The sequence below is a fragment of the Lepidochelys kempii genome, chromosome 9 (assembly GCF_965140285.1).
Source record: "Lepidochelys kempii isolate rLepKem1 chromosome 9, rLepKem1.hap1, whole genome shotgun sequence".
Taxonomy (NCBI): Eukaryota; Metazoa; Chordata; order Testudines; family Cheloniidae; genus Lepidochelys; species Lepidochelys kempii.
In genome coordinates this window covers 50756166-50780383 of record NC_136388.1, presented here as the reverse complement: position 1 = coordinate 50780383, position 24218 = coordinate 50756166, and the positions used below count along the sequence as shown (strand labels likewise).

At 52.4% G+C, this 24218-nt stretch overlaps 1 protein-coding gene across 1 annotated transcript in view; it reads right to left on the bottom strand.

Moving 5' to 3' along the window:
* The window catches only part of TSPEAR (thrombospondin type laminin G domain and EAR repeats), an 88396-nt gene that overhangs the window by 10992 nt on the left and 53186 nt on the right, over window positions 1-24218 (bottom strand). The window contains exons 8-9 of the mRNA XM_073358810.1: window positions 11699-11885; window positions 5353-5582 (exon numbers count right to left, since the gene is read on the bottom strand). Coding sequence (XP_073214911.1) covers window positions 5353-5582; window positions 11699-11885 — 417 coding nt within the window. The remainder of the gene's footprint in view (window positions 1-5352; window positions 5583-11698; window positions 11886-24218) is intronic.

Genomic DNA, 24218 nt, shown 5'->3' with positions numbered 1-24218 from the left:
GGAGCCGCACCACCTCCTACAGCCAGATCCCACTGGCCCCAGGAGCCGCACCTCCTCCTACAGCCAGATCCCACTGGCCCCAGGAGCCGCACCTCCTCCTACAGCCAGATCCCACTGGCCCCGGGAGCCGCACCACCTCCTACAGCCAGATCCCACTGGCCCCAGGAGCCGCACCTCCTCCTACAGCCAGATCCCACTGGCCTGCATGAGCCGCACCTCCTCCTACAGCCAGATCCCACTGGCCCCAGGAGCCGCACCTCCTCCTACAGCCAGATCCCACTGGCCTGCATGAGCCGCACCTCCTCCTACAGCCAGATCCCACTGGTCCCAGGAGCCGCACCTCCTCCTACAGCCAGATCCCACTGGCCCCAGGAGCCGCACCTCCTCCTACAGCCAGATCCCACTGGCCCCGGGAGCCGCACCTCCTCCTACAGCCAGATCCCACTGGCCCCAGGAGCCGCACCTCCTCCTACAGCCAGATCCCACTGGCCCCAGGAGCCGCACCTCCTCCTACAGCCAGATCCCACTGGCCCCGGGAGCCGCACCACCTCCTACAGCCAGATCCCACTGGCCCCAGGAGCCGCACCTCCTCCTACAGCCAGATCCCACTGGCCCCAGGAGCCGCACCTCCTCCTACAGCCAGATCCCACTGGCCCCAGGAGCCGCACCTCCTCCTACAGCCAGATCCCACTGGCCTGCATGAGCCGCACCTCCTCCTACAGCCAGATCCCACTGGCCCCAGGAGCCGCACCTCCTCCTACAGCCAGATCCCACTGGTCCCAGGAGCCGCACCTCCTCCTACAGCCAGATCCCACTGGCCCCAGGAGCCGCACCTCCTCCTACAGCCAGATCCCACTGGCCCCGGGAGCCGCACCTCCTCCTACAGCCAGATCCCACTGGTCCCAGGAGCCGCACCTCCTCCTACAGCCAGATCCCACTGGCCCCAGGAGCCGCACCTCCTCCTACAGCCAGATCCCACTGGCCCCAGGAGCCACACCTCCTCCTACAGCCAGATCCCACTGGCCCCAGGAGCCACACCTCCTCCTACAGCCAGATCCCACTGGCCCCGGGAGCCGCACCTCCTCCTACAGCCAGATCCCACTGGTCCCAGGAGCCGCACCTCCTCCTACAGCCAGATCCCACTGGCCCCAGGAGCCGCACCTCCTCCTACAGCCAGATCCCACTGGCCCCGGGAGCCGCACCTCCTCCTACAGCCAGATCCCACTGGCCCCGGGAGCCGCACCTCCTCCTACAGCCAGATCCCACTGGCCCCGGGAGCCGCACCTCCTCCTACAGCCAGATCCCACTGGCCTGCATGAGCCGCACCTCCTCCTACAGCCAGATCCCACTGGCCCCAGGAGCCGCACCACCTCCTACAGCCAGATCCCACTGGCCCCAGGAGCCGCACCTCCTCCTACAGCCAGATCCCACTGGCCCCAGGAGCCGCACCTCCTCCTACAGCCAGATCCCACTGGCCCCGGGAGCCGCACCTCCTCCTACAGCCAGATCCCACTGGTCCCAGGAGCCGCACCTCCTCCTACAGCCAGATCCCACTGGCCCCGGGAGCCGCACCTCCTCCTACAGCCAGATCCCACTGGTCCCAGGAGCCGCACCTCCTCCTACAGCCAGATCCCACTGGCCCCGGGAGCCGCACCTCCTCCTACAGCCAGATCCCACTGGCCTGCATGAGCCGCACCTCCTCCTACAGCCAGATCCCACTGGCCCCAGGAGCCGCACCTCCTCCTACAGCCAGATCCCACTGGCCCCGGGAGCCGCACCTCCTCCTACAGCCAGATCCCACTGGCCCCGGGAGCCGCACCTCCTCCTACAGCCAGATCCCACTGGTCCCAGGAGCCGCACCTCCTCCTACAGCCAGATCCCACTGGCCCCAGGAGCCACACCTCCTCCTACAGCCAGATCCCACTGGCCCCGGGAGCCGCACCTCCTCCTACAGCCAGATCCCACTGGCCCCGGGAGCCGCACCACCTCCTACAGCCAGATCCCACTGGCCCCGGGAGCCGCACCTCCTCCTACAGCCAGATCCCACTGGCCTGCATGAGCCGCACCTCCTCCTACAGCCAGATCCCACTGGCCCCAGGAGCCGCACCTCCTCCTACAGCCAGATCCCACTGGCCCCGGGAGCCGCACCTCCTCCTACAGCCAGATCCCACTGGCCCCGGGAGCCGCACCTCCTCCTACAGCCAGATCCCACTGGTCCCAGGAGCCGCACCTCCTCCTACAGCCAGATCCCACTGGCCCCAGGAGCCACACCTCCTCCTACAGCCAGATCCCACTGGCCCCGGGAGCCGCACCTCCTCCTACAGCCAGATCCCACTGGCCCCGGGAGCCGCACCACCTCCTACAGCCAGATCCCACTGGCCCCAGGAGCCGCACCTCCTCCTACAGCCAGATCCCACTGGCCCCGGGAGCCGCACCTCCTCCTACAGCCAGATCCCACTGGCCCCGGGAGCCGCACCTCCTCCTACAGCCAGATCCCACTGGTCCCGGGAGCCGCACCTCCTCCTACAGCCAGATCCCACTGGCCCCAGGAGCCACACCTCCTCCTACAGCCAGATCCCACTGGCCCCGGGAGCCGCACCTCCTCCTACAGCCAGATCCCACTGGCCCCGGGAGCCGCACCTCCTCCTACAGCCAGATCCCACTGGCCCCGGGAGCCGCACCTCCTCCTACAGCCAGATCCCACTGGCCTGCATGAGCCGCACCTCCTCCTACAGCCAGATCCCACTGGCCCCAGGAGCCGCACCTCCTCCTACAGCCAGATCCCACTGGCCCCGGGAGCCGCACCTCCTCCTACAGCCAGATCCCACTGGCCCCGGGAGCCGCACCTCCTCCTACAGCCAGATCCCACTGGTCCCAGGAGCCGCACCTCCTCCTACAGCCAGATCCCACTGGCCCCAGGAGCCACACCTCCTCCTACAGCCAGATCCCACTGGCCCCGGGAGCCGCACCTCCTCCTACAGCCAGATCCCACTGGCCCCGGGAGCCGCACCACCTCCTACAGCCAGATCCCACTGGCCCCAGGAGCCGCACCTCCTCCTACAGCCAGATCCCACTGGCCCCAGGAGCCGCACCTCCTCCTACAGCCAGATCCCACTGGCCCCGGGAGCCGCACCACCTCCTACAGCCAGATCCCACTGGCCCCAGGAGCCGCACCTCCTCCTACAGCCAGATCCCACTGGCCCCAGGAGCCGCACCTCCTCCTACAGCCAGATCCCACTGGCCCCAGGAGCCGCACCTCCTCCTACAGCCAGATCCCACTGGCCTGCATGAGCCGCACCTCCTCCTACAGCCAGATCCCACTGGCCCCAGGAGCCGCACCTCCTCCTACAGCCAGATCCCACTGGCCTGCATGAGCCGCACCTCCTCCTACAGCCAGATCCCACTGGTCCCAGGAGCCGCACCTCCTCCTACAGCCAGATCCCACTGGCCCCAGGAGCCGCACCTCCTCCTACAGCCAGATCCCACTGGCCCCGGGAGCCGCACCTCCTCCTACAGCCAGATCCCACTGGTCTCAGGAGCCGCACCTCCTCCTACAGCCAGATCCCACTGGCCCCAGGAGCCGCACCTCCTCCTACAGCCAGATCCCACTGGCCCCAGGAGCCACACCTCCTCCTACAGCCAGATCCCACTGGCCCCAGGAGCCACACCTCCTCCTACAGCCAGATCCCACTGGCCCCGGGAGCCGCACCTCCTCCTACAGCCAGATCCCACTGGTCCCAGGAGCCGCACCTCCTCCTACAGCCAGATCCCACTGGCCCCAGGAGCCGCACCTCCTCCTACAGCCAGATCCCACTGGCCCCGGGAGCCGCACCTCCTCCTACAGCCAGATCCCACTGGCCCCGGGAGCCGCACCTCCTCCTACAGCCAGATCCCACTGGCCCCGGGAGCCGCACCTCCTCCTACAGCCAGATCCCACTGGCCTGCATGAGCCGCACCTCCTCCTACAGCCAGATCCCACTGGCCCCAGGAGCCGCACCACCTCCTACAGCCAGATCCCACTGGCCCCAGGAGCCGCACCTCCTCCTACAGCCAGATCCCACTGGCCCCAGGAGCCGCACCTCCTCCTACAGCCAGATCCCACTGGCCCCGGGAGCCGCACCTCCTCCTACAGCCAGATCCCACTGGTCCCAGGAGCCGCACCTCCTCCTACAGCCAGATCCCACTGGCCCCGGGAGCCGCACCTCCTCCTACAGCCAGATCCCACTGGTCCCAGGAGCCGCACCTCCTCCTACAGCCAGATCCCACTGGCCCCGGGAGCCGCACCTCCTCCTACAGCCAGATCCCACTGGCCTGCATGAGCCGCACCTCCTCCTACAGCCAGATCCCACTGGCCCCAGGAGCCGCACCTCCTCCTACAGCCAGATCCCACTGGCCCCGGGAGCCGCACCTCCTCCTACAGCCAGATCCCACTGGCCCCGGGAGCCGCACCTCCTCCTACAGCCAGATCCCACTGGTCCCAGGAGCCGCACCTCCTCCTACAGCCAGATCCCACTGGCCCCAGGAGCCACACCTCCTCCTACAGCCAGATCCCACTGGCCCCGGGAGCCGCACCTCCTCCTACAGCCAGATCCCACTGGCCCCGGGAGCCGCACCTCCTCCTACAGCCAGATCCCACTGGCCTGCATGAGCCGCACCTCCTCCTACAGCCAGATCCCACTGGCCCCAGGAGCCGCACCTCCTCCTACAGCCAGATCCCACTGGCCTGCATGAGCCGCACCTCCTCCTACAGCCAGATCCCACTGGCCCCAGGAGCCGCACCTCCTCCTACAGCCAGATCCCACTGGCCCCGGGAGCCGCACCTCCTCCTACAGCCAGATCCCACTGGCCCCGGGAGCCGCACCACCTCCTACAGCCAGATCCCACTGGCCCCGGGAGCCGCACCTCCTCCTACAGCCAGATCCCACTGGCCCCGGGAGCCGCACCTCCTCCTACAGCCAGATCCCACTGGCCTGCATGAGCCGCACCTCCTCCTACAGCCAGATCCCACTGGCCTGCATGAGCCATGCACCTCCTCCTACAGCCAGATCCCACTGGCCTGCATGAGCCGCACCTCCTCCTACAGCCAGATCCCACTGGCCCCGGGAGCCGCACCTCCTCCTACAGCCAGATCCCACTGGCCCCGGGAGCCGCACCTCCTCCTACAGCCAGATCCCACTGGCCTGCATGAGCCGCACCTCCTCCTACAGCCAGATCCCACTGGCCTGCATGAGCCATGCACCTCCTCATACAGCCAGATCCAGCTGGCCTCACTTAGCTGGGAAGTCCCATTAAACTCACTGGAACTACTCAGTGCGAAAGGGAAGTCAAATCTGACTACTAGCAACTTCTTACCAGGATTGACTGGAAGAGCTGAAAGGAGCCACCGAGCCAGATGTAGATGTGGGAGTCGATCTTTGTAGATGTGCCATTAAATGTGTTGGCCACGACTAGGAAAGAGTAAGGTCCAACAGTAAAAAATTCCCAGTCGTAGGCTCCAGAGGTAGGAATTGTCTGGTTGGCCTCGAAAAGCCCAGTCCTGGGGTTCCACCGATATATGACACTATTGATGTTGTGATTATCCCCTGGGAATGACAGAAAAAGAAGAGGGCGTTAGCAAACAGAATGCAGTTCGGTGATCAAAAGAAATGAGACAGTAACTTGACAGAGACTAGCGAAGGATCAGAAGAAATATACGAAAGGGGGGAAAGTAGTTAAGCTGTCTGTCCCTTAGGGACTCATTTCTTCCCAAGAAGCAAAGGAGCAGACGCTACCAATTCAGTTCCTCTCTCAGCTAATGACAGCGTTAACCCAGCAAGGACAATGAGGAGTAAGTAATACCTAAGTGGAAACTTCTCCTGGATATGTGGGGGCAATTCTAACAGTGCCTTGCAGCCCTCTGCCACTCAGTAGGGGTGCAGCTACTGAGTTTGGTGCTTGGGCACCACTGAAATGTTGCACTTCAAAGGGAATGTCCCAGCTACACCAGGCAGCTGGGGATGTGCCATTCACCCTGGAAAACTGCTGGGTGAGACTGGACCAGTCTTGCTTCCGAGAGACCTGAGGAAATATTGCACAGGAGGGATCAACAGAAGGGACAATCAGTTCCTCTCTGTGCATGTACAGATATAGACACTACAGCGTGGTCCTGCCTGTTCGCGCACACACCCTGACTGGGCTCTACCAGCTCTTACATCTAGGGGTGAGGCTACGCTTTGGGTTGGGGTGTGATGGCCAGCTCGCAGAGACGTACTGTGTTAGTGCTCCCTGAGCTAGTGCACTGAAAATAGAACGCAGCCCTGGCAGCATGAGCTGTGGGAAGGACTAATCACCCCACCTGTGTGCCCATCTGAGTCCCTAGGCATGTACTTGGGGCAGCTAGACCGTCCTGCAGCTCATGCCAGGCTATCCCTATGCCATGGCGCTCCCTAACTGCCTGAATAACTCCTTAGGGCTGAGGGCAGCCAGACATAACACAGAGCAGTCCTGAGTCTGCTCTGAGTCATGCAAGGGGCTAGACAAGCCCCATCCGCCTGATGCAAAGTTTGCTTAAAGTGACCTTTGGACTCAACTGTGCTGAGTACCTCTGGGCGGCAGCCGTGGCGCTAGCCCGGTGCGAAGGCAAGAGAACTTCATTCCCAAATACCAAACCTGGTTCCAAAGCCCACCGTGCAGGAGAAAAAGTGATTGGTGCTAGCACTGTGACCAGGCACAGGGGGTGACACACAGAGAATGCTGTTTGGCCCAACTGGCTGGCTGCATTGCCAGCTTTCCCTTTCCCAGCAAAACACTTGAGAATAGAGCTCTCTACCCTCCCTTCCATCCTCCTCACCATGCAAAGTAACCTCCTGGGCGGCCTGATTTGGGGGCTTCCATTTCATCTCTCCTCGGTGGAGTTACCCAGCACCTTTCAGCTCCCACCCCCAGGCTCTCCTGGACCATAGTGCTGCCCGAACGTGAGAGTCACTCCAGCCTGCCTTTAGCACACAGCCTAATGCATACTAATGCATGCGCAAGGACTAGAGCTGGTCTGAAAAATTACAGCCCAACAGTGTTCCATCGGCACATGCAGTTCCATCAAAATCTAAACGCGTCACAAAATCATGGCAATTTCACCAACAGTTCAGCGACAAAGAGAGAAAATAGTTCCAGCAATCCCAGTGTTCCGTCTCGGCATTTTCACAATGAAACATTTTCAGTTTTTCCTTTTGAAATGACTTTTTGTTGCAACATTTTTCTGTTGTATTATATGATCTATTATAATAGAAAATAAAAGGTGAGCCTTTTGATTTTCATACTGTCATTGAGCTAAAACAAGTCTCTTTCCTGAATTTTCTTTTCCTACAAGTATGTGTGTAATGGTGGGCCCCTAAAAATGCAGGGCTGATAGTTTTCATAGGCCACTGATTACATACTGTCAATATCTCCGATTCCTTCCTCTTGTGGTTCTATGCCTAATTATTGCACAGCTGGTCACGCGGGATGGCTGGCTGTTTGCTTGATTTACAGTGAGAAGGCTGAAATAAATCTTTCCACTTTATATTTGCAGCAGTGCAGAGATTCAGTCCTTCTCAGGCACACCAGTTTAAACCTGTATTTTTTATCGAATTTTTAATCGCTCATTTTTTTAACTGCAGAGAAGTGGAGTGGTTGTTTGTACCGTTTATTTACTACAGAAGGATAAAATGAGAAGGTGACAGATATAGAAGAAAAATAGATATCAAGGAGGTTTCAGTTATGGGCATGATCATTTCTCAGGGGGAAATCAGTCTTTAAACCAAGATTGAAGTCTTTCTAATAATATGCTCTAGCTCAACCACGAATATGGGCTGGATGCAGAAATCACTAAGAGCAAGTCTCTGGTCTCTGGTGAACAGGAGGTCAGACTACTTGGTCTAGCAGTTCCTTCTGGCCTTCCAACCTATGCATTTATTAACCACCCTAACCCTTTAACAAACCTTGCTCTTTTCTTTGTGCTTGTACCACTAATAGTAGAGCAAAGTGCTTTTCAGACAGATTCAGCTATTTTCATGAATCTGATTAAACCACTGGCTAGTCACTCGTTTTACCGTCGCCAGAGCTCTGAGCGGTACTTGCGGCCCTTTTGTGTTAAATAATTTGAAGGCCTCGTGGTTTTATACTAACATTCCCCTCTGGGTGGCAGCACGCTGCAACTTCATGGCTAGCCTCAGTGTGTGGAATGAGTCCAAACTCCTGCATCCTGTTAGTATGGACACAAGCTAGCGCTCAGTGGGAGCTGAAGACCACCAGTGCTCAATCCTGCGAGGTGCTGAGGGTTTGGGACTCAGTCCAGGGGGCTTGGCGTTTGCGAGGCGTGCCACTGAAACCAAGCCCCAGGCCCAATCCCATTGAAGTTTAAAGGTAAGCATGTGTTTAAATGCTTGGCTAGTGGTCAGCACCTCACAGGATCAAACATGCCCAGCGCTTGAGAAAACTAGCCCTTAGCTGATGATGTTTGGAGATGCAGCTGACACACGGGGAAAAATACGCTGCTCTTAGAGGCCAACGGAGAGGAGATGATGTGACAGCAACATGAACACTTTGGGGAAATAATGGGGAAATAATGATGTTCACCCCATGCAAGGCCAGCACAAGGTCTGGGCACACGTAAGTCCTATGTAACCCCCATGCTGATGAGTGAAGGGGTGCACAGGCATTACACCTAGAGACGTTCCCCGGGGGAGGAGAATGATTGACAGCTGGAGTCTATCTATGGTAATTATCTGCTCCTGTTACCACAGCACCTGAGCACCTCCTAGTGGGTAACATATGTAGGGCAGGGCTGTTATGCCCACCTTACAGATGCGGAAACCGAGGCCCAGAGAGGCTAAGTGACTCACCCAAAGTCGCACAGGCAGGTTGTGACAGCAGGGAACTGACCCCACATTTCCCACACCCCAGTCTAGGACTCTAACCACTAGACCCTGCACCTCCCTCGCATCATGGCCATGATGTGAGGCTTTGAGGATTCCAGCTGCAAAGCAGAGGTTTCCCCTGGAAACGAAATGGCTCCCAAGGTCTCCTCCCACTCCTTGCTGATGCCCCCAATTCCCCATTACAAACACAGGATTCATCGCTCAGATTCACCAGCCCATATTTGCTAGTTCTAGGTTTTCCGTAGGCAACTGTTGTCTTTACTCCTGCGGCCGACAGAGCCTGTAGACTCCAGGGTTGTGGGGCTCTCTCCCCCCTGGCAGGTGTCTCTTACTGGCCTTGCCTGGCGGTCAGATACAGCGTTTAGAACTGTGGCTACAGCACTCAGTGGAAGACCTGACTTCTATTCCTGGCTCTGCCAAGACGACCAGGCAAGGAACATCATTTCTCTGGGCCTTGGTTTCCCCACCCTTAAAATGGGAAGAATGATACCGACTTCCTTTGTAAAGCACTTTGGGACCTACTGATGAAAAGTGCTGTATAAAGCCTAGCGAGTTATTGCGGGAGATGCAGACTGTGTAAGAGGAAAGGTACTTTCAGAGATTATTTTAACCCATTGGGAAACCAAGTGTGTTTTCACTGCTCCCCAGTAGAAGTACTATCTCTTTAAAACTCTTCTGACGAGCCTTTAGGAATGATGCCACGTAATTCAATCCTTGAGAGGGCCATTTAGGGATCTGGTGAAAAAATTGGGGATTGATCCTGCTTTGAGCAGGGGGTTGGACTAGATGACCTCCTGAGGTCCCTTCCAACCATGAGATTCTATGAATGCAGCCCATCCATTGAAACCATTGCAATATCCCTCCTGGCAGAACAAACCTCAGATGGGGGTGGTAGGTGAGCTATTAGGGAAGATATCACAATGCCCAGCCAGCTTGTATGGGGGTATCCAAATCCCCATCACTAGATCATCACAGCTGATGGTACACAAACGCCGGTGTGAACACATGGAATGAAATCAGGCCAGCATGGTATGCTCATGGTTACTCCATAGAGGATGGGGTTGGGGGCGGGGCAGATGCAAACACACTCTAATGAAGAAATGGCTCATGACTCTCAGTCCAAGCAGTCAATACAAGCAACAGTTAGTCAACTACCCTAGAGTATGTAGCAAGAACATATATGTACTCTGGAGAATGTTACAAGGTAGCCTCTGTGCTCCCGATGGTTGCCCTAACTTGAGAGTTCAAGGGACACTTTTCTCTCAGGATGAGATGTGGCCAGGCTGACAGTGCCCTTTTGATGCAGATACTTCACAGTCATTAACGTCTGACAGATCAGCAGAAGGAGCATCTTTAAAGGGCTGGTGTTTGTAAGGGTCTTCTGGGTGCAGCGAAACACGATTTGGCTAACTCAACAGGAGAAAGACGCTGGTTTCTTCGCCGGCCTGGTGTTTCAAAGACCCACTTGTACACTATCCGCTTTCTCCAGCGTGAAGCAGGAACGCATGTCAAGGACCGCAGTGAGGCAACTGGGATTGTGCCTCAGTATGGAACTGTGACAAACAGGAGGATTAGCGAGAAGCAACAACTGCTGGGTCATTAGCGAGGAGTTTTGTCAGAGTCCCTCTGAAGTGGAATCCTTCACTTTAATGGTGAGAAGGGAAATTGTAACTCAGATGTATCATTTCATATCTACAGCCACACCGGGGTAAGAGGGAGAGGGATCTCTACAAGGCAGAGACGCTGTTCCAGTGATGGGCTAGAAGTGGGCTGTGATGGAAGAGGTCACCTATGAATGACAGGGGATTGGGATCTCTTTGACCTAACAACCAGGGGAGCTCTGTGTGTGGATGGCCGGCGGGATTGGAAATTTCCCACGGGGTAAAATGGATCATTGTACACCCTTCCTCCCAGCAATGACCACATTTCTTCCCATCACCACAGTTTGTTTGCTAACCGAAAATCGCACCACCTTCTAGGAGATGTTAGGGAGACTCATGGTTAGTGGTTAAAGCACTGGAGCTGGGAGATCTGGTGTCTATTTCTAAGCAACTTGCTTGTTGTGCGATTGTGGGCAAGACTCTTAATCATGCTGTGCCTCAGTTTCCCCACCTCAGTAAGATGCAGACAATATTTTTCTCTCTCTGAGTGGTTTAATAATTTCTGCAGAGTACTTTGCTATCTGTAGGTAGAAGGGGTAAGAAGGTTCTGCAGGTAAAAGAGAGGATGTCCAATGCCCTTCATTTACATTAGCGGGGTCATTACATTAGCCATCCATGACAAGGATCAGTCTCTGCTGATTCCAGTAGCTACGGTTACATCTTCTTCCGTACCCTTTCTCCTGACAAACAAATGGAAATGAATCAAATATCCAGTCAAAACAGTGCCCCCAAAGCAGGGCTAGCTCCTGCCTTTGCTACAGACAGCACGCTGAGAATGCAAAAGGCTACTGTTTAAAACTTTACTAAGCATCAGCCTTACCAGATACAACAGCGTTTTCCCAGGGTTTGCATTTTATGGGTGATATCCTTGCACTACTGAGGCCACTGGCAGAACTCCCATTGACGGCACTGGGGCCAGGATCCCACCCCATGTTCCTGCTGTGGAGGTGCCTGCACAATAACGGGGCGCTTAACGACACCATGAGGTCGGTCCAGAACATCCCCACTCTGAAACGGGGTGTTACAGGCAGGATGGGTCCCCGAGTCCTCCTTCAACAGGTCCCAGATGGCTGTATCCCACTAAACCTCCTGCACTCAGCACCTACCGACCGAGCACTGCCAGGAAGAATAAGGGCAAGGTACCTTCTCGGTGGTTGGCAACCGCGAGGAAGGCCTCTCCCTCAATGTCAAAGGCCTCCCAGTCCCTAGCGCTGTGCGTGGCGATCCGCTGGTACGGGAAGAATTTCTCTGTTCTGTGGCTCCACTTGTAAATTACAGAGAACTCCTGACCCCTTTCATTCTGCTCAAAATTAGCCACTGCTAGGAAGATCTGAAAAATAACAAGCCAGGACATCTCAGTTTCTCCCCTCACAGGGAATGATCAAGCGCAGGTGCAGTGAAAATGGGGCACGCTTTGGAACAGAGTGCTGGGAGCGGCACATGGGCACGTCCCACTGGGTCACGGCAGGGCCAGGCAGCAGGGCTGCTACTGCTCTCTGGAAGGGCTGAAGGACAGTGCAGCTAAAGTGCACCCCTGCTGGCCACACAGAGCAGCTCTCTCTTCCCCTCCCCGTCCCTGCATCAGAGGGGAGGGAGAGGGAGGAGAGGCATGGAGGGAAAGGGCGGAAGAGAACGGACAGAGGGGAAAGGGCATTTGGGCCCTTTTAAAGACTCTACCAAGGCTGCTTTGTGCCCCAACGGGGCTCTGTGGCACCAGCTGGAGGCATTCTGAGTCGGCCTAGTCTCTGTCTGCCCACCTTTCCTTCCAGGTCCGTGAGCCAGGGCTCAGACTGGCCCTTGTCAATGATATCTTTGATGTCTATTGCGTCCACGGGGGAAGAGGGGAAGTGAGTTCTCCTGGTTAACAGTTACCACCGTATCGCTCTGAAGGACACCCCAAATTCCTTGCAAGGTGAGGCTGCTCTGCAGAGCTCTACTGGGTAACAGAAGAGCCCCCTCCACCTGGACCCCAAATTCAAAGAAAGTTTTTTTCTGAGGTTCAGAAAAGCAATGTTAACTGGTTTCCCCCACCTCTGAATCTGCAGCTTCTAGCTTGACCAATTAGACCCACGGCATCTGGTGCTAGCTCAGATAAGCATCCCTTCATTTTGGCACTTCCCTTAGCTAATATCCAACTCCAAGCTGTCTGAGGTTAGCTTTACAAAACCAGGCAAACCCATGGAGCTCGTGCAAACGCTCAGCATTGCCACCAGCATCCTGGCCTGCATAGCACAGCTCCGATGCTTGCACATGCATCCACACTCAATACATGAGTGTTTGTGTGAATCACCCGCAGTGGGGTGCCTATGAATATGTCTGCCACAACACCCACAGTCAGAGGAAGCTTGTACCGCACTGGCTTTATGTAAAGGATTTTCTGTGGTGCTCACAGAGCACCCCATACACGTTACTGAATTTATGCTCACAGCACCTGGGCAAAGAGCAGTGAGGGCACATAATAAACTCATTCTGTTTTATTCCAGACCTCAGGGACTAACCACTGACTGTCCCCAGGACGAGAATGCACCCCCCACAGGAAAGTGATATTATTCCCATCGGAAAATGAGGCATAAAGGAACGTCACACAAGGTGTCTTGGGGTAGAGCCGGGCACCTAATGTATATCTCCTGAGTACATCTTTGGTGGTCACCACCTCAGCCATAACACAGCTAGTTAACAATCCCACAAAAGCATTACAGAAACTCTGCTCCGCCGGTTCTTGATTGCTCAGAAAACACTCTGCCATGACAGCTATTTGCCTAGCTAGCTACAGACCTCGCTATATTTCCTAGGATGGAGAAGACCAGCTTTCTAGTAAGGCTGGGCAAACTTTTTCCATTGAAACCTTTTTCCCCTCCAAGGGAAAATTGGATTTTTCATTCAATAAATTTTTTCTACAGAAAGTGTGTGTTTTTCCAGGACATTTTCGACTTTTGGTCAGAAAACTGAAAAATTGTCAGCCAAAAACCATATGTCTTTCCAGTTTTTGGCCTAATATTTTCCCATTTTCAGCAGTATTCGGCCAACATTTGTGGTTTTACAATTAAAAGTATTAAAGGTAGAGCTGGGTAGAAACAGTTTTCCTGCCCCACAAATATTTTTGACATTTCAAAACATTTCTTGGTCAACGCTGAGAAGAACCCGAGACCTTTTGAAAATTTTTGCATGAAACTATAGGGAGGATTTCTAGTTAACATTCTCAGACTCTCCTGTTGGGAGTTCTTCCACTTCATACAAACAATTAAATGTACTTTGGGCTAGAGAGACTGACTCTGTAGCCTGGTGGTTAGGGTCTGGGGATATGTGACACCTAGGATCAAGCTCCTGCTCTACTGAATACTTAATTATTTATACAACGCCGAACAACTCTTCCAGAAGAGCTTGTGAGCAATCTGCCTCACAACAGCCAGATGGACAGGGCACTCACCAGAGATGTGGGAGACCTGGGTCCAAGTTCTTTCTCCAAATGAGGCTGAGCAGCGATCTGACCCTTGGGGGTAGCTATGCTGAAATCCTCTCTCCCGCTACCTCCTCAGATGGTCCTTCTGGGTCACTTTAGATTTAGTCCTGGGCCCCAGCTAGATCCTGTACACTTGGTTTATTTGGGTGAGCACTGTGTACGGTCGCTGCCAAGGTTCACTCAGCTTAGGGCTCCTACCCTTCTTTCCTCTGGGATTGTCAAACCAGTTTCCCTATACGACCCTTACATCCTATAGCCCTTTCACTCTGGTAAAGGAGATCTTCACATTTTCCCTAGCAAAGGGGGGAACTTTTTCAGTTTTGCATTGTAGGGTTTCTACATGCTCCAAATGGTTGAAATCCCTTTGTTCCTCTCCAGGGAAGAGCTTTGCTGAGGTTCTCAGCTCCTGCCCAAACGCGAGGAGTACTGGGGCACACTGTGCACTCTCATTGACAACCATTCTATAAGCTATCAAAAGGAATTAAATGTGCTGGTCCAAAGTCCCTTTGGTGCTGTTCCACACAGGGAACCAGCTGAACACCCCCCCCCCCCGCCAAGTCCTACTGACCCTTTCCACCATCCCGTCAGACTGGGGCTGAGCTGGGGTTTGGTGGAATCCCAGAATCTCGCAAGCCTGTTGAAACATATTGGATTCAAAGCCTTGATCTGTGTATAATTCAGCTGGGACCCCAAATCTGGTGAAACATACGTTCACTGAGGCCCATGTCACAGCTTCTTGAGCCCATATTAGATAAGCCTCAGGCCATAGCTAACAGCAAATGTTGATTGCCAGACTCTGGCTCAGGCAAGAGCCCAAGAACATCAATAGCAAAGTGCTTCACTGGTGCCCCCACACGAGACTGCTGTAAAGTGGCTCTCCTAGTCATAGGAGGCCCCTTCTCTGCAATGCAAGCAACACATTCCTGCACCAGCTTTCTATATCTGTTTTCAATGTATCTGGCACAACCAGCTGGCACCTGTACCTATCACTCACTGGCTTCCCCCATCTCCGACCTATAGGATACTCAATCTTTGAACTCCAAGCTTCCCCACTGTGACCAGAAAGCTTTTACTGTGGCCTTGTCAGGGGACACTACATCCAGGGGTTTTTTTTGGTTTTCCAATCACACACTATCCTGACATCAGGATCCTCTGTGGGAAGTTTGTAGTTGCTCTGGGGTCCATTCCTGAAACCCCACCCCCACTGTTCCCCTGAATGAACCAGGACCATGGGGACTTCTGCGAATTAGAGGAAGAGAGGAGTATCCATTCCCTTGAGCAGCCAATTCCTTGCTCTCCTGCTTGGGGCAGGGTTTGCAATTAGCTTCCCAACAAGACCATCCAAACAAGGCATCACAGTTACCATGGCCTGTGTGTCACTGTGAAATCACAGCACTGTAGTTTCTCCAACCCCCTGGCAAGCTACCCCTCAGGATTTCTGAATCGAAAGAGCCATTGCAGGGAAGCATGGTCTGTCTTGACCATAAAGAACTCCCGTCACAGATAGGGATGAAAATGTTCTGTAGATCTAACCACTGCCAGGAGTTCCTTTTGAGTGCTACAATAATTTCTTTCCAGAGAGCTTAGATGTTTGCTGTAATAAGCCATTACCCGCTCACGTCCCTTGTGTTCTTGTGTCAATACTGGCCCCAAACCATAAGCACCAGCATCTGTGTCCAATTTGAAAGAGGTTTTGAAACATGGACAGGCCAAGACAGGATTAGTCACCAGAGCCTTTTTCAACTCAAAAAATGATACATCACACTCTGCTGATCACGGAAATGGTTTCCCCCGTCTCACCTGGTCTATGCAGTGGGCTTGCAATATTGGCAAACCCACAAATAAACCCAGTGGAACAGGAGCAGAGCCCTGCAAATCTGTGCAAACGTGTGTTCAGGGAGTTGGCCAGATCTGTACAGCCTCAGATTTCTTTTCGTCAAGGGAATTCCCCCTCCCTGGTTGTGTGCCCAGGGCAGATTACCTCTATGAGCAAAAACTCACATTTCCTGGGGTTCATTTTCAGACTGGCAGTCATCAGTTTAGCACAGCCCAGCTGTAGATGTATGAGTTCCCACTGGAATGCTTTAGCATGCATAATTATATCATTTAGGTATAACAGACAGGCTGAGAGGGGTATGCCATGTAACACCTTCTCCATGGGCCTCTCAAATGCATCTGGTTTATTGCACAGGCTGCAAGCCACCACTCTGAGGCCTTGTCCTGCTGTGAAAGCAGTCTTTTCCCTATCCTTTGGGGTCACTTGCCAATACCCACTTTTCAGGTCCACTGTGAAATCCAGACTGAACCTGCTACAGCATCCAGAGCATCATCCAATCATGGTAATGGAGAAGAATCCCTTAAAGTGACTTCATTTCATTTTCTATAATCCACACAGATTCTGGTGCTTCCACCATTTTTCTTAACCAGCACCACAGGTGAGGCCCTAGGGCTGGCTGAAGGCTCACTTGTGTCTCCCTGATACATTTCAGGGACGGCCTGTAGTGCCTCTTCCCTTTTTTGCTGCCGGTGACCGGTGAAGTGGATGGTTAACGGGTTAGTTTCCCACAGCATCAGTCTTGGGCCGGACCAGTGCAGTACAGCCTGTATCTCTGTTGGGACAGGAGAGAAGCGTCCTGATTCCTGACCTGAATGTCTCCTGCACTCTTCTGCTTTTCTTCATTTAAATGTACAGCATTGTGCAGCAGCAAGTCCAATAGAAACTCGGGGAGCTCACCTTTCCCTACTTCCCTCTTATAGTTTTCCTCTGTACTGATATTTACCAGATCCACTGATTCACATTTTACAACCATAGTTCCCTTTGTAATATTTGCTGCTTATCAGAGACATTCAGCAAACAGGGATCCTTTCCTGATTCGAAGCCATAAAAAGCTTTAGCAGCTAAGATTCCCCTGGGACCCTGGGTCTCAGAACAGTTTCAGTCACTCCCCATTGTTCCCTTGCTGGAAAGCTATCACAGCACATAGCGTCTGTCCCCAGGGGCAGAAGAACACATTCACTGCACACAAGTGCCTACAAACCATTGGTCTCACCTGGGCTACATATTTAAAAGGAATTTCCACAGACTGAAGTTGGAGGACACATTTCCTGGCACTGATTACACAGTTATTAGTCAAAATGACAAGCAAATTATTGTCTCATCCACCATTTCAGCCTCCCAGACTTCTTGTTTGAATTCCAGAGGACCAATATTCAAACCCAATTTTCCCAAATTTTGGATGGGTGTCACTGTATCCATTTGGAACCAATTAGGTGCTTCTATTTTGGATCCCCTATCTCCTAGCCTTTTTCGCACAGCTGGTCAAATAACTAAGGGCTTGTCTACACTTTAAACCGTGCAGCTGCACTGCTGTAGCACTTCAGTGTAGACACTCCTGACAGCATCAGTGGGAATACTCCCATCAGTGTAGGTAATCCACTTCCCCACAAGGCCACAGCTAGGTTGATGGAAGAATTCTCCAGTTGCCCTAGCACTGTCTACCGAGCATTAGATTGGCTTAACTATGGGCATGGCTACACTTGCAGATGTAGAGCACTTTGAGTTAAACCCGCCTTTGTAGAGCGCAACAGGGAAAGCACCGCAGTTTGTCCACACTGACAACTTCAAGCGCGCTGGCGTGGCCACATGTGCGGCACTTGCAGTGGTGCATTATGGGCAGCTATCCCAGCATGCAAGTGGCTGCAATGTGCTTTTCAAATGGGGGGGAGGGTGGAGTGCGACAGGGAGTGTGTTGTGTGTATGTGGGGGGGAAGAAAGTGGGTTTTTGGGGGGCTGAGAGCATGTCAGCATGATGTCTTGTAAGCTCAGACAGCAGCAGATCCCCCTCGCCCTCACACCCCTCTCTCTCTCACAGCATTCCACACTAATGGTTGCTTTGTCCCGGAGCAGATAAGCAGCCGGCTGTCAGAAACGGAGCTTTCAAAGGGCATTTCCACATTCCTACAGCCGATTCCAAACAATGACAAGAGTGGCCACTTGACTTAAGGGGATTAGGGGACGTTTCCGGAGGCGGATCAGAGTGCAGTAAAGAAACACCTCGTTCACACTGGTGCCGCGGCACTCCAGCAGGGGCACAGCAAACGCTATTCCATTCACCGAGGTGGAGTACCAGCAGCGCTGTAGCCGCAGAGTCAGAGCACTCTACGTGCCTTGCCAGTGTGGATGGGTAGTGAGCTAGTGCACCCGGGGCTCCTTTATTGCACTGTAACTCGTAAGTGTAGCCAAGCCCTATGTCGCTCACGGGTGTGGCTTTTTCACACCCCTAAGCAACGTAGCTGTGTCGACCTAACTTTTGAGTGAAGGCCAGGCCTGAGACACAAGGTGGGTGAGGTAATATCTTTTATTGGACCAACTTGTGTTAGTGAAAGAGACAAACTTTCCAGCTTACACAGAGTTCTTCATCAGGTCTAACAACTGTTATGTTTGAGCCTGTGTCAACTATTCCAATACACAGGATACATCCTATTACACATTCAATAGCTAAACCCCCAATATTGCGCTTTAGCTGCCCAGATCTGTGGGTCTGATCCTTGTACCTCCCCCAAACTTTGCCCCTTCAGCTTGGTGTTCCCCATTTCCCAAACTAGGAAAGAGGTTTCATTAGACACCTGTGACAGTTGGTCTTGGCCTGCCTTAAATTTATTACAATCTTTTTGTGGCCAGTTTTGTCACAGTATCAGCATTTAACTAAACTGTTTCCTTTAGTTTGTGCATTATTGCCAATTTCCTTTGTTTTACAAGCCAAATGTATCATTTTTTCTAATCATTCAAAAGTGTCATGAGCCAGATTAGCATCCCCTCTTTTATCACTCATATTAGACACAGCTGCACTTACCAGGCTCAGAGAGACAACTTCCAACTTCCTCACGCCTGGCTGCTTTTTCTTCTGATGCATTGCTGAAAAAAAAAAGAGTCTAGCTTGGTGGCAAATTCCACAGCCTCTTGGAGCGTTTGTGCCTCCTTCCACCGATCTTGATCTGCAGATCCAACTCTAGCTGAGCACTTATACATTGTTTATCCTGGAAGGCCACATTGGTATCTGGGTATGCCAGGAACACAAGTCTGTGCAGATCCTCTGCTGGTTCTGGTGAAGTTTCTTCTTTCCCTTTTCTCCGAGCTCTTAGCTGTGCCCCGGCTAGCGCAGGCTATATCTACACTTCAACTAGAGTGCCTCTGTAGTGCTTCAGTGTAGATCAGTGGCTTTCCACCTATTTACCATTGTGGGCCGCAGCTGCAGCCCACAATGTGTCATCTACCTGTTTGGGCCTGAGGATGTCACATGGGCCGCAGCTCTGTGCTGAATGGGACGCAAGTTGACAACCGCTGGTGTAGATACTATGTATGCTGATGGGAGGGGTTCTCCCATTGCTGTAGGTATCCACCTCCCTGAGAGGATGGAAAAATTTTTCATCAGTCCAGGTCTGTCTACACCAGGTGTTTTGGTCAGCACATCTGTGTCCCTCTGGGGTGTGGATTTTTCACCCCTCTGAGAGATGTAGCTATGCCGATGTAAGTTCCCAGTTTAGCCAAGGCCTAAGTTACATGGGTAGCTCCAAACCACATTTCAAAGGTTTGTCCTGGGTCTGGATAACTTAATCTCTTTTCTGGGGGTAAGTTATGCAGCACCATCAGAGCTGGACCACCCAAGATGGCTGCTAATCGTCGCCCTCCTTCTGTCCCTCTTCCCAGCCATTCATTTGAGCTACAGTGTCGAATTGAGCCAAATAAACCTCCAAGAGTTTTTTAAAAAAAGGAGTACTTGTGGCATGTTAGAGACTAACAAATTTATTTGAGCATAAGCTTTCATGAGCTACAGCCCACTTCATTGGATGTTTGAGCTGGGACAAAGTTACTTGAGCTGGGACAGCCTGACCGCTCCCCTCTGGCCCTCTGCGCGTTACAAACAGGGTAGCAAACTGTTGTAAATGTCCCCTGGCTGGCCCAATTCATCATTTAGGCAACTGCCTTCTGCTATGGTCAATGCCCCTTTGATTTCCTTCGGGGGGGCTGAACTGCTGCAACTCATCAGAGTAAGCAAGTTCCAGATAGGCCAAAGCTTGTCTAGGTCTACATTATCTCCTGGCAGAATCTCTGGTCTGTGGCAGTCAGGTTGTTGGTCAACCCCATTCCAGCCTGGGTGTCGCAGCTGGGTTTCCCAATCCGTCTGAGCACTTGGTAGTTGCTGATCCAGAAGGGATCTCCTCTCAGCATGCACGTCACCTCTGTGCCCTTTCCGGGTAACCTCCAGCTCTCGCTTTAGATCCTGCTTTAGGTCTTGTTTTAATTCGTGCTGGGAATTTTTGTTTTCTGGAATTAACTCCATTATTTGTTCCATCTTGGTTCAACAGGAACAGCAGCTCACAATCTTTCTAGTCTCCTTGGAAACTTGGTCTCACTCCTGCACATGTGCTGCCCCTCTTTGATCCAAGCAGTTAGTCAAAGCTGGAAGGATACATTGATAGAGGCTGCTATTTTCTTTGCTGACATCTTGTTTAGTTGTAAGGAACATACAAAGTCCAGCTCCTCCAAATACAGAAGGACCAAGAACAAAGGGAGAAGTTTCTTAGCTCACAGGCACAAACCTCTTTAATCAACAGACCCACAAGGCCTCTCTAGCTTTGCCAGTGAATTTAGACTCCCTGAAGGGAGAACCATGCCAGCGTTGCTTCCCACGGGGCCCTGCGCTGGGATATGTGGAGACGGAAGGAACAGGTCCCCCTCACACGGCCACTTAAGGGCTGTTGCCCAGATGCAGGTGGAGAGCCAAAGATTCCAGATTAGGGTCAGCGACCAGCCCCTCTACTGCCCTAACAGAGAGCAAGGGGATGGAAATTGAGTGTGCTACCAGCTAGGCTGCCTGGCTCTCCAAGCACCCTATCACAAAGCCCACAAATGACAGGCATCTGATCTGGCAGGTCATAAAGCTTAAAGGGACTGCAATTTTATTTTTAACTGAACTTTGCTACAGAGTGAAGAAAAAAATAGTTTCCAGCAAAACTCACAAATGCATCAAGTGCATGGGCCTCTCACAGCAGTGTTGTTTAGAGTGAGCAGCCACTCAAAGGCACGCAACAGGGGATTCTGTTTCATCCTGCAGCAAGGATGGATTTAGGAAGAGAAAAATAATTGCTTGTTTGCAATCTGTACGCGAACACATCCCTGATGAGATTGCTGTTGGAGTAGGTAAATGCCGGGGACCAGCAACCTTGGCTGTTTTCTTTTAACAAAAGCTGTTATTTCTACTGTTAGAATACCTCCCATTGCAAAGACGACTTACAAGGAGAGGCTGAGGGAACTGGGGTTATTTAGTCTGCAGAAGAGAAGAGTGAGGGGGGATTTGATAGCAGCCTTCAACTACCTGAAGGGGGGGTCCACAGAGGATGGAGCTCAGCTGTTCTCAGTGGTGGCAAATGACAGAACAAGAAGCAATGGTCTCAAGTTGCAGTGGGGGAGGTGAAGGTTGGATATTAGGAAACACTATTTCACTAGGAGGGTGGTGAAGCACTGGAATGGGTTACCTAGGGAGGTGATGGAATCTCCATCCTTAGAGGTTTTTAAGGCCCGGCTTGACAAAGCCCTGGCTGGGATGATTTAGTTGGTGTTGGTCCTGCTTTGAGCAGGGGATTGGACTAGATGACCTCCTGAGGTCTCTTCCAACCCTAATCTTCTACGAAAGATTTCCCCAGATACCAGGGAGAAGACAGAAAGTGCCCATGTAATCACAATGTTAATTTCCATCCAATACTTTACCTTCTCCATTAGCTTTCCTCCAATAGCTTCTCCAATAGCTTTCCTCTCACAGGTTGTGTAGCTGTAACATACCCTGTTAAGAACCCTTGAATCAGTTATGTGGTAACTGACCCCTAATTGATTAGGATGCTCATATTGTTGGATTGTAATTTGCAGATGTGACAGAACCTCATGTGGGAAACAGCAGACATTTGATGAACAATGTCAAACTAATGATGTCTTTTTTTTGGTGACATTACAAAGTTCAGTTGATAAAGGCAGTGGTGCTGATACAATACACTTGACCTCTGTAAGGCATCTGACTTGGTGCCACGTGACATTTTGATTAAAAAACTAGGACAATAGAAAATCAACATGGAACACATTAAATAGGTTAAAAACCGGCTAATAGATCTCAAAATATAGTTGTACATAGAGAATTGTCATTGAACAGGTGTGTTTCTAGAGGAGTTCCACAGGAATTGGTTCTTGGCAGGGGTGCTGGAATGGGGGGCTGGGGGCTATGGCCCCTCCACTTTTAAAAGAGGGAGGGCTATGCCCTTCCACCTTTTATCAGCCCTAAGGATGAGCGATGCGGGGAGGGGATGGTGTCTTGGGAGGGAAGAGGCTGTGTGGGAGCAGGGCCTCCAGGGAAGGGGTGGTGTGAGGGCAGGGGAGAAGGGGTGGCACAGGGGCAGGGGGAAGGGATGGCATGGGGGCAAGGACTCGGGGAGAAGGAACGGTGCAGGGGTGGGGCCTTAGGGGGAAAGGGCAGTGTGGAAGGTGGAGCCTCGGGTGAAGGGGTGGCATGGGGGCAGGGCATCAGGGAAAGGGGTGCCTCAAGGGCAGGGGCTCAGGGGAAGGGGCTGTATGGGGGGGTTGGGCCATGGTCTGGGCACAAGTGGCCCCCCACTGTTCAGAAGCTTCCACCGCTCCTGGTTCTTGACTCTATGCTGTTTAACATTTTTATCAGTGACCTGGAAGAAAACATAAAATCATCACTGATAAAGTTTGCAGATGACACAAAAATGGAGGGAGTGGTAAATAATGAGGAGGAGAGGTCACTGATACGCAGCGATCTGGACTGCTTGGTAAACTGGGTGCAAGCAAACAATGTGTGTTTTAATTTGGCTCAATGTAAATGTATCTGTATAGGAACAAAGAATGCAGGCCATACTTACAGGACGGGGGACTCTATCCTGGGAAGCAGTGACTCTGAAAAAGATTTGGGGGTCATGGTGGAGAATCAGCTGAACATGAGCCCCCAGTGTGATGCTTTGGCCAAAAGAACTAATGTGATGCCTGGGATGCAAAAACAAGGGAATCTATATTTGGCACTGCTGAGAGCACTGCTGACATCCTGAATCCAGGTCTGGTGCCCACAATTCAAGAAGGATGTTGAATTGTGAATGATTAATGGATTAGAAACATGCCTTATGGTGATAAACTAAATAGCTTGAGCTCTTTTAGTCTAACAAAGAGAAGGTTAAGGGGTAACTTGATTGCAGCCTATAAGCACCTACATGGGGAACAGATATTTATGATGGGCTCTTGAATCTAGCAGAGAAATGTGTAAAAAATCCAATGGCTGAAAGTTGAAGCCAGACAATTTCAGACTGGAAAAAAGGCTTAAATTTTTAATAGTGATGGTAATTAAACCCTGGAACCAAAGATTTTGGCAGAGTCTTCATCACTGGACATTTTTAAAGGAAGACAGACTTTTTCTAAAAGCTCTCCTCTAGGAATTATTTTAGGAACGTTCCCTGCCCTGTGTTATGCAGGAGGTCAGACTAGATGATCACAGTGGTCCCTTCTGGCTTTGGAACTGCTGAAAGGCCTTCTCAGTCTGCAGATGTGGGCAGGGCTGGATGATAGCCAGAAGACATGGCCCCTCTATTAATATCTACCTAACAATGCAAAATATAGCGAGAAGCACTCTGATAGAAAGGATCTTAATGACAAGAGGTGGGAAAGTGAGAATCACTCGGGGTGAATATTGAATTATTTCTATTCAATGCATTGTCTGCGGCTGAGGGACGGTTTACTGAAAGTAAAAAACAAAATCCAACCCCCCACACTTTACTCGCAAGATAATTTACCTTCCAGTCCATGTGATGCTCTGAAGAACAGCATCTGTGGAGTTCTATCCAGGTGGGGAAATACCTGGCTTCACATGATAATGTCCAATCCCTTCTGGCTCTTTCTTCTTGCTCATGTGGGCAGAAGGCACTGTCAGATAGGGGTTTGATCCTAAGCTCAGTGGAGTCACTGCAAAGCTTCCTCTCTCTTGACTCCCTTGGGCACTGGGTCTGATGCTAGGACCACAACACCAGGTCCTTACAACCAGGCTAGCAGCGATCAGATTAGGAACATTAACCTCAGAAATCCCCCTCAAACCATCTTGTTCAAGTGCACCAGATTTGCTCTCACCTCTCCCATTCTGCGTCATTCCCTCC